A 12742-nucleotide genomic window follows, 5' to 3' on the forward strand; every position below is an offset into this window, starting at 1 on the left:
GAACCTGTGACCAGGCTATGGACGTTTCAGACTTCATTCACATTTTTGCGTGATGCTTTTTGTCTTTTAAATCAATGGAATCACATCAAAATACATGTCACCCGGGCACATTTTTACAATTCTGCCTGAACCCTCATCTGAAGCTGACTGGTTGCTGAGTGGGATGCAACAACTGATACTGATAATGCTGAACAAATATTTATGATAGCAAGTCTCCTAAGAACCAGTGGGGGTTCTTTACTAAAACTGCATGGTGCAAAATCTGGTGCAGCTCTGCATAGAAACCAATTAGCTTTCAGGTTTCATTGTCAAAGTGTAATTGAACAAGCTGAAACTAGAAGCTGATTGGCTATCATGCACAGCTGCACCAGATTATGGGTGCACCTGTTTTAGTAAATCCCCCCCCCCCCCCCCCCAGTCTCTCTTAGTATATCTTATTTTGAAGCCACTTTCCAGTTTTAGACAGCTATACTGTGGAAATGAATGTGTTTAAAAACTGTAGCTGTCTGAGGAGCCTGCTGACTGTATTTAAATATAATAAGTGGAAATCCTTAAAAATCTCTTTAGTAATGTTGGTTCATTATTTGGGCAGTCTTAATTTCCTAAGGCATACATTGGAAGACCGATTTTTGCAATATAGTCAACTCCAGTGACGTGTAGTCTACTTAAATTTATACTCAAAGCATAATGTAAACTAATTTTTTTTGCTTGCATCTGAGTTTAGTTAAAAGTCTACCTATCTGTTGTACATTTTTACAAAGTAATCTACTTACAGGTGACACATTTGGACTTGCAATTGGTTGTATTAAATATAAAAAACTTCAGCATAACACAGGTACAGGAAAGAAGAAGAAGTAGGCAAGGCAAAGCCAAGGAACGGGGGTCTTGGTTTTCCAGATGTGTTCTGCAGAATTGCTAACAAAAATTAGTGCCTTCTGGAAAATAAATTACAACTTTTGAGTGGGCCTAATCCTCCTTTATTTATGCTTCATAGGCTTCTCTACCCAGGCACTTCAGGCTTGTGAATAAAGCCAGCCATACACTATTCGATTAGAACCATTAGTGGGCAGGCTGAATATACCAAGTTTATTGATTTATCAACTTGGGTACAACCAGCCTGCCGGATTCTCTTGCGATTATCACTAGCAGATGCTATAACCACTTGTGATAATCACTGTCTTCTCCCGATGGGATTGCTTCCCCCGCCCACCCTCTCCCCCCTGCCTGGAGAAAATAATTGCTAATTCCCTGATGTGGATCGCTTCCCCCTGCCTGGAGAAGATAACTGCTAATTCCCTGATGGGGATCGCTTCCCCTGACCACCATCTCCCCCAAGCCTGGAGAAGATAATTGCTTATTCTTCTCTCAACACTGTCTGTGTTGATGGGGGAACCCGTGGTTGCAGGAAAGAAATTTGCACCGTGTATATCCTGCATAAGCAGTAACAGTGCTGATAACTATACCCACTGCAACTGATAAATCAATTTTATACAGTTGATCGAATACAACAATTTGTTGATAATACACACATTCATACATATAAAATAGAGATATGTACAGGTGTTTTTAAAAATAAACAATTCATTAAATATTTTCTTAAACTTTTCCCATATGGGTTGGATGAATTGTTTATTGTTAAAGCACCAGTAGATATTTTTGTTGAATATGTACTCCACACATGTATTATCAAACAAACTGTTTAAAATTGATCAATTACAGAGTTTTCTTTAAAGCAAGAAGGCACAGCCTGCTCTTGAATGCTCAAGGTGCTTTGCATGTACAATAAAGTGCTGAAACACATTTTTTTGGAAGCCCATAGTTCAACTTTAACTTACATTGTAAAAGAATAGAACATCAAATCAATGCAAATATTACAAGCGAGAAATGCATATGAATCAACTTACTGCATCATGATACAATCTCTAGAGCTGTGTAACATACTTGTGACTACTCAGATGATCTGCAGATATTATGGGTATCTGTAGATAAAACATGTTAAAGATGAATCAAAAACATTTGCAGCCAACACTCAGCTATTTATATAAAAAACATCAAAAGCATTTGAACTCTTAATGTAAAGCATTAAGAAATAATAATAAGTTGTAATAGTGAAACTTAATGCTGAAGTAGCAAATTGATGTTAAGAATTGCTCAACAACTCTAAATAAGTGTCATTATCAGTTATTAAGGATACCTAGGGTCAACATACTATGCAACACATACTGTATGAAGCAGTAATTAAAAAGAGAGTGTTTTTGTTGGAATACACTAATGTCGTTATTGAATTCAATCTAGGACTACACAACTAAGGAAGTAAAGGTTTGTAATTGCAACTAAAGTCATTTGAGAGAAAGATAATTTGAAATGTTATGGGAGTGATTTGGGAGTCTAAGAAATCGGAGTATTTTATGATTCTGACAAGGCAAAATTGTAGACTATATTAAGTCCGATGATAGATTGTACATGTTTTTGTTTGCCTGAGCATCGGTTTTGTTTAGCACATACTATATTTTTGTCTAGCATGATGATGCATAGAATAAATGTCCTAACTTTGAAAAGTATTAAATTGTAGAAGCAGAAGGTTCCTTGAATACATAAACTTGCCTGGCTTAGCAAGTATATTCTAGGTAGGCAATACTTAAAGTTGTTCTAACGGCTGAAGGTTTGTTACCTTCATGCATTCTCTGCATGAGTGTGCAACTCCTTCGCCCCCCCCCCCCAGCCCCATTATGCTTACCTGAGCCCAATCTTGATCCAGCACTGTGCACAAGAGCAGAAGCTCTCTCTGCTCTCTCACTCCTCATAGGTTCAGAGTCAGTAGCTGGAGCTATTGGCTACCACTGCTGTTTATCACAGCCAAGGAGGAGGGAGTGGGGGGTGGGGCTAAGCCAGGCTCCGTGTGTCAAGGAACACACAAAGCACAGTTCGGGAGAGAGCCAACGCAAATGCCACCATAGCAAGTAGCTTGCTGTGGTGGGCACTTGACAGGAAATATATTAATGGCGGCGATCTGCAATTTTTAGCGGGACAGCAACATTGCGGCAAACAGATCCCCCTAACTGACATTTCCGACACTTTTGGGGGGACCGGTGGCATTACTACAGTAATCAGAGCCAAAAAATATGCACTCCTACTGTAATAATGACACTGGCAGGGAAGGGTTTATCCTAGTTGGTGATCAAGGGGTTAAATGTAAGCCTAGGGGCGTGTTTACTAACTGTGCGGGGGATGGGCTTTTGAAATGATCACAGAGACCTGTGATCCTATATAGAAGGATCAAAGGAGCTCTGTGATCATTTCAGAGAGAGAACGGTCAGCTGTGTTTACAGCTGTCCGTCCTTCTCTCTCAGCCGGGAGAGATTGCGGGTGGCCGGTGGCAATTGTGGCCGCTGGCCCCATGCATCAGCATCCCCGCTGCAGAGTGGGGGCGGGAACGTGCCCCTGGTCGAGTGTGTGAGCCACCCAGCACCAGGCGCATGACCGACGTACCCCTACGTCGGTTTGCACAGGAGGGGCTGCCTGCCGCAGTATATATGCGGCGGGCGGTCCTTAAGTGGTTAAATGAGGCTCATATACTAATGTGCCTCCATTCCTAAATATGGAGAAACAAGAGGAAGATTTGGGACTTAATATGAGATGTGTGACCAACCGTAGGTGTATTACATAAAGACGTAATGTATGTATACAAAAGAGGATGAGTATATAATGAAAACAAGTATTTATTTTAATCTATTCAGCAAATGGTAACAATATTGCTTCCTAGTTGAAACAATTCTTTAGATATACACATTTTATACATAGATGGTACAGTTGAGCCATAACCATAGCACACTTTTAAAGGTGTAAAATTGGTTTGATAAACAATCATGATAGTATACATCCATGATGAACAAAAATTTATGTAACGACAAACATCTGAATAAATAATAAAAACCAAGGAGATTGCATCCTAATGTTCTCTAGGCGTTTAGTGAAATTCACTCCTTCAGGAGCAGGTGCAATCCATGTATCTACACAAAATATATATAAATAGCAATGTATCTGAATATTTGACACACAGTTAAAGCAATTCCTTTCTCAAATTTTACTTACAAATCAACTCAAATGGTTACTACATGGGGTTTGGGATTAAGGGTCTTCTGGAAACGTCTAACCCAGGAACTGTGGAAGCAGTCCCTGTGCATGTCGGGTTGGTATGCAAGGACTGCAGGAAGAGTGCCAATCTCCATTGAGGGATCACTGATGCCTCAGCTAGCTGTCCAAATAGAATTCTTTAAAACTATTTGTTGACGTATATAATTGTAAAACAGATATATGGTTTAGCTGATAAACCTATACATATATCGCCTATATATAGTGAGGCTGTGGTTAAATCCCAAAACCAGGAGAAGGAAAAGACATTAAAGTGCCAATGATATATACCTGTGTGCACTATAATGTGTGATGAGATTAAAAAAATCCTAGAATATGTGCAGTGAGCACTTATAATATGTGAAGAAGGGTCTGCACCGACCAGTCAAAGACAAAAAAGGAAGACAGAAAGTGACAAAATGCAAAAAAACGAAAGAACGAAACAAACCACTTGTATATCACCATTGACTAGTTACCTTTGTTTTGTCTAATAACTAAATGTATGAAGATAGGATACCAAACGTGCCCAAGGAAAGTGCAGAGTGCAATTCTCATAAGAAGAGGTAAATATATACCCCCTCAAACGTGCATTGGAATAGCTCCCAGCGTCATGTGGCTGTACATTCATTTTTGTTCATCATGGATATATACCGTACTATCATGATTGTTTATCAAACCAATTTTACACCTTTAAAAGTGTGCTATGGCTCAACTGTACCATCCATATATAAAAATTATCTGATGAATTGTTTCAACGAGAATGCAATATTGTTACCATTTGCTGAATAGATTTAAATAAATACTTGTTTTCATTACATATTCATCCTCTTTTGTATACATATATTACGTCTATATGTAATACATCTACGGCTGGTCAAACACCTCATATAAAGTCCCAAACCTTCTTCTGGTTTCCCCTCTAATGATCAGACTTGTCCTGACATGCCCCTCCTGCACAGCCTTTCACTGGGAAGCTCAGTGTACTGTTGCTTCTCCTCCCTCCAACTCTTATGCAGCTGAGAACAGAGGGAACCGAGGGAATGTGATCACTTATAAAAAGGGAAAAAAAGGTATTTATAATTTTGTTTTTAATCTATACACAAATGTTTTGTCTTTGATTTCTATCTCAAACTGTGTGGGTTATTTTACAAGGTGATCCTTTACAAACCACTTTAAGGCCATCTATACACAATTTGAACATCTCTAGCATTTTACATTTTCTGCAGTGCGAAACTCTGGTTTCCATCCAGTCAGATAAAAAAAAAAACTAAAGACATACATTCCGGCTGTATGTCAGGCTCTATAACCATAATGCAAAAAAAATGTACAAGTGCGCCTATAATATAAACAGTACTGCTTTCACAATTTAGCAATTTAGAGATAAATGAGAGCAATTTAGCAAATTGCACCGCAGAGAATGAGCTTGTTTAACTGGATTCAGTTTTCTTACACTTGCATGTCAAGATTATGCACTACGTTTAAAGTGAAATAGTCTAGGTTTTTGATCTGTGTAGCTAAATAGTATATATTTCTCTATGAAACAAGAAGTTATACTGCCATCATAGTGCCATTTTAACAAAAAATACAATTAGGTGATTGCTTAGTATGCCAACAAAGATGTAAGTGAACCCAGACTGTGTTGCTATTAAGCACTGATTTAGAGTTGTTCTTAAGAATGGAAGCTGTAAATTAGCAAACCTGGTTGGCTGTGGCTGTTGCAGCGAAGGGGACACTTGTGGCAGATGTTGCGGCTGCAGACACAGTAGCCGGCGCTGCACCGTGCATCATGGGAACTTTCGGTGGGAAATCATATAAGCAAACATACAGAAGAGTGTAGCAGAGTGGGAACCATAGCAACAGGTGGCAGATCAATTTGGCATGGAATTTATTGCAGCGAGAAGCCACGTGGGGTAACATCATCACCAGCGAGTGTCATGCAATCAGAATGCAAAAGCAGGACAGCATTCCGGGGTAAAGAGGAAGAGGGGGGGGGGGTGGAAGAGAAAAAAAAGGGAAAATATTTGTTATCATCAAAACACGGTATTCATTACACATGTGCTTAACCTAAAAATACTTATCACCTGCACACAGTGGAGGATGCCATTATGGTTCAAACCGAGATTTATGAAAATGGAGTCAAGGGTCATTGACAAGCTTGAAGCGGTGCCCCACTTTAGGCCCACAGAGGTCTCCAATGCTCCCCAATGAGGCTATGCAAGGTTTTCTGGTGTTCCTTGCAGTATAAACCGCACCAAATTTAATTATGGAGAACTGGAAGTGGTTGAACTAGATGGACTTGTGTCTTTTTTCAGCCAGACTAACTATGTAACTGCTTGCCAATGTTAATGGGTCATTGTGCAAGATCACAGATCTTGTTAAGCAGCCTGGCCCCTTGGATGTCACATAAAGCAATTATGTAATATATAGTATATTCAAGCTAAAATTATTTTGATTTTCACTTATTGTATGCAAACTTACAAAAAAACTCAAATAAAAATAAAACAGTTAAGGGGAAGCCTACAGTTCCTTTCTTATAGGTTTGAAAAAGGCAAAAAAAAACCCTTTTCTCCTTTCTTTGGCATCTTTCTTTTTCCTGCCCTTGGTATCACCAGTTTGAATTTTAACACAGTAATGAAATATGCAGTGATGATGTACAAATAACTGCCGGTGTTCTGCCAAAAACTCCAACTTGCCGAGATCACCAACAACGTTACTTCTGGTGAGTGTACACCAGGAATAATTGGAAATTTTGACCACTTGGGGTTTTCACACAACACCGGCAGCCTATAAACTCCAGTAGATGCTATAATTAGTGCAGATTTTTAGTCTGCCCCGCTAGTAACCAAAAACATGGCCGCCTCCTAGGCAGCAACATTTAGTGTGCGGACTAACAATCTGCAATAATTATAGTATCTACCGGAGCATATAGGCTGCCAGTGTTCTGTGAAAACAGCAAGTGGTGGAAATATCCAATTATTCCTGGTGTACACTCACCTGAAGTAACGTCGTTGGGGATCTCGGCAATTTGGAGTTTTTGGCAGAACACTGGTCTTATATATGCTTACTAAAGCCAGAAATATATTTTGACTGCCATGGGTTACTGTACATTGCACACAGCACCTTGTCTTACTGCATAAATCTCATTAAAAAAATTTAAAGGGAAACTGTCATTAAGAAACTCAGGACAAATTGACATAGCAAGGTTACGTTTCACTATTAGAATTTTACTAAAATTTTAGCACAGGGTCTCAGAACTTTCTAAACAAAGAGTAAGTTCAATGTCCTTCAGACTTTAGGGGAACCAGACTGTGTCCTGTGGGACTAGAAAATGTCCCAGCATCAGTGGTCAGTGGGAGTAAAAAATACCACTGGTTTGGTGGCCAATAGGAGTAAAAAATGCCCTAGGGTTAATGGCCAGTGAAGTAAAATAAAAAGAGCTAGCTTTGGTGTCAACATTGACATTGTAAAGAACTTTGGCCCATCTATGGAGTCAGTGGGAGGAATTATTCTACATAATTTGTGTAAGTTGAATGATTAGTGCCTTTTAATTGGTGTCAGTGAAAGAAATAATGCCCCATCATGTCAGTGTCAGGAATAATGCCAGATAAAGACAAGTAAAGAGGGATGCAGTTTTGGGGCCACTGCTCTAGCATTATACTGTGGTGTGTAAGGGCATGTCTAAGGAAAGTTGGTGTTTGCATATTGTGAAGGTCCTATGTTTTGGAGATTCTGAGGTGACTGATATGTACAGGGACCTTGTGGCGCTTGCTAAAGAGCTGGCCATAGACCAAGCAAATTTCTTTACCGTTGTTGTGGGAAAGAAATTTGCTTGACTCCCCCATCACCACAGTGTTGACAGGGGAATCCCTCTAGTGGAGCCATTGTGTTCTCCCAGTGGTGGAAGCCACCCCCACTGGGAGAACACAGTGAGTATTGTTAGTGGCTATAACAGCTGCTAGCAATAATTGCATGCAATGTTCAGAAAAACTCATAAGTGTACTTATATATTGCAACTACTACAACACTAATGACCCCAAATGATGATTTCCCAAATTTCACAGTCCTGTTTCTTTAAATTCACTACCAGTATCTCTATCTGTTTGTACAGCTATGTACTTTGCAATTTGATATTTGCATAGAGATACTGGTGTAGAATTTAAAGGACTGTGAAATGTGGAAATTTTTCGTTTGGGGTCATTAGTGTTGTAATTGTTGACAAAATAAGTACACTTATTTGTATAGTGATATTGGTGGTAGATTTAAAGGGGCAACACTGTGAGTTTTTCTGAACATCATTTTTTAGGCATCCATCCTTTATAACAGCAGCAAACTGGTTCTGTCATTTATTTTTCATTTTTATTTTTTATTTAATTTTCACATCTCTTTTTACATATTTGGGGTTTAAAGTTTTAGACAATCCTAGCATGGGTAAATAACGATAAATAGATGCATCTAAAATCTGGTAGGCCTTGTTGTACAAAAGTTGATTGATCGATCAACTTGGGTACATTCAGTCTGCCCATACACGGTTCAAATCTTGGCTGGTTACTGCTGAACTGGCCGAGATTCGAACTGTCTATAGCCAGCCCAGCTATGTTAGTCTAACCTTCTTTTTGCAATGTAAATGCTCCTTTTAATGGTAATATGATTGTATCTTGCCTGGTATCAGACTAAGAAACATAACACTACTGGAGGGAGGCAGTGCTTCAGAGGTATGAGGAACAACAATGGTATTTAGGAGCAGGGGTTTGTAGCACAAGCCTCCTTTTCCTTCGGGGTCTAATCTCAGCAGTAAACTCATAGGAGTTGATTTACTAAAGGCAAATATGCTGTTTACTTTGCAGGGGATTTTTCCCCAGAGCTTAGTGAATGAGGTGAAATTTCACTTTGCAAAGAATTCCCAATCAAATTTAATGAAAATAAAAAACAGCATTTTTAGTTGCACATATTTGAATGATATAAGTCAGTGGACCTTATTCACTAAGCTCTGAGGAAATGTATCTTGCAAAGTAAAGTGAAAAAGCTATTTCCTTTTAGGAAAAAACATCCCTTGAGATTTGCCACTGGTTGCAATGATTGCTTCAAAAGTTAAAACACTGCTTTTTAAGGAGGGCCTGCAACTACTTCTAATTCTAGGGGGAGAATTATTAAAACTGGTGTACTCAGAATCTGGTGCAGCTGTGCATGGTAGCCAATTGGCTTCTAACTTCAGCTTGTTCAATTAAGCTTCGATAATAAAAGCTAGAAGCTGATTGGTTTCTTTGCAGAGCTTTACCAGATTTTGCACTGTGCCGTTTTTGTAAATGTCCCCCCTAGTTCTTTAATTAGTACAAATGTTTCTACATTTGCAGCACTGCACTTTTTGGGACCACCATACAGGGACACAGCAAATTTCTGGGGCACAGCACCAGAGCTCAACAACTCATAGGTGTGTGCAGCCTATTGCATTAGGGTGTGCACCCCAAAGCTCAAACACACGTGCTTTTCTCTGCAGCCTCAGTTGCACTAGACAGTGAATGAATGGGAAGTGCTCTGTGCTGAGTGGCTTCCTGATCATTCACAAATTGAAGCATAGTTAACACAGCTTTTTATGCTTTAGTTATGAATGAACATATTGAGCAAGTGTGTTCATTTAGAAAATTACACATTTACTAGCCCCTTCCCTCGCTCTCCATCCTGGAACATCCCCTGCAGCAGCTGGGGGAAGAGGGTAGGAGGAGGGAAGCCAGCAGCACTGTGGGGCGGCTGGGCCAACAAGAGGGGGGAAACCTGGGCAGTAGGGGGAATTGACATCGCACATAGTGATTAGGGTGTGCCCAGGCACACCTGGGACAGCCCCTGTGCGTGCCTATGCAAAACTGCTCTTTGTCTTAAATCATATTGGTAAAAAATATTATTATATCAAGTTTCTCGCATATATTTATTCTGGCAACCAAATACCAACTCCACTGTGCTTGGGGATAGAAGTAAAGGAGGTATGTACATTTTTTCTACTCTAATTTAATTCACAAAAAAACACATAAACTGGCCTTACAGTTTCATAAAACAACAGTTTTAATTATATTACACACTAGGAAATACAGTCAAAATCCATAGCAGACAGTTAATCCAGTCATGTTCTAAGCAGCATATTTCAAAGCATGACCTAATAAATGATTAAATGTCACATCATTATCTTTGTATTAAAATTTCTGGGACAGTACTCCCTAGACACATAATACCAGGAATGGATTTTGAGTGCAAAAAAAAACAAAAGTTCACCAGGCATGAAAAATATTTAAGAAACAAAGCTGGCACCTACCAATACTTGCAGCGGGTGTCATGCACAATATTGAGCCTGCCCATCATGCATTGCAACAGGAAGGTGGATTGAAAAGGGGAAAGAATTAAAAAAAAAAAAAAAAAACAACCCATCACACATGTTATTAGAGAAAAAAAAATCAAACAAGAAAGAACTTTGTTATTATGGCAACAGTGGCATAAAACTGTGAGCATACAGGAATCACAAGGGAGCATAGTGGGTGAATAGCACATTTGTGGAGCAGGGTAGTGTGGATTACCCATCACCTCATTTGTTAGTGCTGCAATAAGGACAATATGTTCTTGGAGGAAATTAAATACTGGCAAAGCTTGTTATTGGTGAACGATGTCCTAGTACATTCTGTTTAAACATGGCTTTGTTCTTGCTTAAATTCACAGCAGCCTATGTTACAGATAGTCAAGCCTTTATAGTCAGTTTATTGCTGCTGAACAGTAAATACAGTCATTTTATATAACACTGGTGTTCTAATTCAGCTGTGACAACTACAATTTTGTTAAATCTGTGAATGGATGCCATACAGATATACTGTATACCCTTGACTAATCCCTGCTGATATTCTGTATGCCTGCATACCAGAATGTAATAACAGGGCATAGCATGATAAAACCAGATTGTCTATATGCAGCTATAGCACTTGGTACACCTATCATGAAAGAATTACAAAGGCTGCCATTACTGACCTTTCCTATTGAGAACGCATGTCTGTCTCTAGCTGTCTAAAGCTTACATTTCACTGCTTTATGAGTCATCGAGCTGGAATAAGCATAGAGACAAAGAATTCTGACATATCTCTGACACTCATCCACAGCATGCTTGTTCTGCGTCTATGGCTCAAAAAGATTGGAACCAGACACAGCCAGGCAACCAACATTTTCAGGAGAAAGCCAGCAATAGCACCCCAGTAGTATGAGGGTGTACTTTTGAGGTAGCAAGCCAACCCCCTTCAGTTGCCAAAATCCATGTTAACCTTGGGTTGTATCAGTCTTTGCATATTTAGGCTTGGTTCACGCTTGTGTAGGATGCATTCTGAGGGTAGGACAGCCAACTCGTTTCAAGGGGCTGCCCTACCCCTAGAAACATTGGGTAAGAAGTCTCTGACTCCTTTTTTTTTTTTATTCGTGCCACATGGGACTGCACAGTACTGTTGCACCATGAAGTTTCACGCACACAAAAACGGCAGTTCTGTCAATGGGTGAGGGTGCTATTAAGAATTAAAGGCACCCCCCACATCTGCCAAAGAGCACGTTTCTCTCACTTGTTGGGACTCGGGAACATATACATGCTCCCGACTCGCAATAATCTGAACCTAGCCTTAAAGTCCAAGGATATTTTATAGTTAGAACATAAACAATGGGTGCCTGGTGAGACTCAAATGTTTTCATGGTTCCAAAGCAAATACAGATTTACAGATTGATAGATGTTCCAAGACAGGGATCTTAAAACTATGGCCCTCCATTGTGGAACTACACATCCCATGAGGCATTGTAAAACTCTGAAATTCACAGACATGACTAGGCATGATGGGAATTGTAGTTCCTGAACAACTGGAGGGTCATAGTTTGAAGACCCCTGTTCTAAGAAATGACACAAAGGACCCTTGGGACCCACATCTTAAAAGAGACTGAGCACCTTACTTTAATGTTTGAGTTAGGTATATCTAACAAATGAAAAACGAATACTCTATCCTAATTGAATAAAAGTGGTGGGCTTATGAGAAAAGCAGCAGTTTATTCAATTATTTATAAAACCACAGACCCCAGGCTGTGGCCAATTCACAGACGTAGTCACGCTCTAGCTAGTCACACTCTATCTAGTGAAGCTCTATCTAAATTGGTTAGCTATTTTGGTAAATTGAATCAGCTACAGATCGTTCAGAAAGAGATATTTTCTCTATCCTGTCTGTTGCTTTAGGTAACAACACACGACTGCGCTTTTCACAATTTTGTTCTAGGAAAATCAAACCTCAGAAAGAATTACACATATTTTAGACAGAAATCTCAATTTCTTGAAAGCATCATGGATTTTGGCAACAAAGTGCTTTGGTTTTTGTGTTAAAGGGAAGCTGTCATAACTTAAAAAACCTATGTAAGAATCCTCAGATTAAACCTCCATTATTTGACTCATGTGTTTCATATGAATTTAGGTCATTAATAAGTTTGGGTTCGGTCCTTCAGAACTAATATGGAACTTGGCATTAGGATAATGGCAGCTTATTTGGGATGTCTTACACATGTTTCCCCTTAAATAAGTTACCACTTTCTATCCTTTTTTATTGTGTACATTAGACAC

The 12742-nt window shown here is 39.3% G+C and overlaps 1 protein-coding gene across 18 annotated transcripts in view; it reads right to left on the bottom strand.

The window, feature by feature from the left end:
• Positions 1-1904: 1904 nt before the first annotated feature.
• MBNL1 (muscleblind like splicing regulator 1) overlaps positions 1905-12742 on the bottom strand; it is a 186765-nt gene continuing 175927 nt past the window's right edge. For 10 of the 18 annotated variants that reach the window (XM_082250209.1, XM_082250208.1, XM_082250207.1 and 7 more), the window contains 3 exons: positions 10433-10468; positions 5830-5924; positions 1905-1979 (listed from right to left, as the gene is read on the bottom strand). In XM_082250209.1, coding sequence (XP_082106335.1) covers positions 1923-1979; positions 5830-5924; positions 10433-10468 — 188 coding nt within the window. In that variant the 3' untranslated portion in view covers positions 1905-1922. The remainder of the gene's footprint in view (positions 1980-5829; positions 5925-10432; positions 10469-12742) is intronic. The other 8 variants (XM_082250204.1, XM_082250202.1, XM_082250212.1 and 5 more) reach the window with 3 other exon arrangements.

The sequence above is a fragment of the Pelophylax lessonae genome, assembly GCF_965119305.1.
Source record: "Pelophylax lessonae genome assembly, chromosome: 3".
Lineage (NCBI taxonomy): Eukaryota > Metazoa > Chordata > Amphibia > Anura > Ranidae > Pelophylax > Pelophylax lessonae.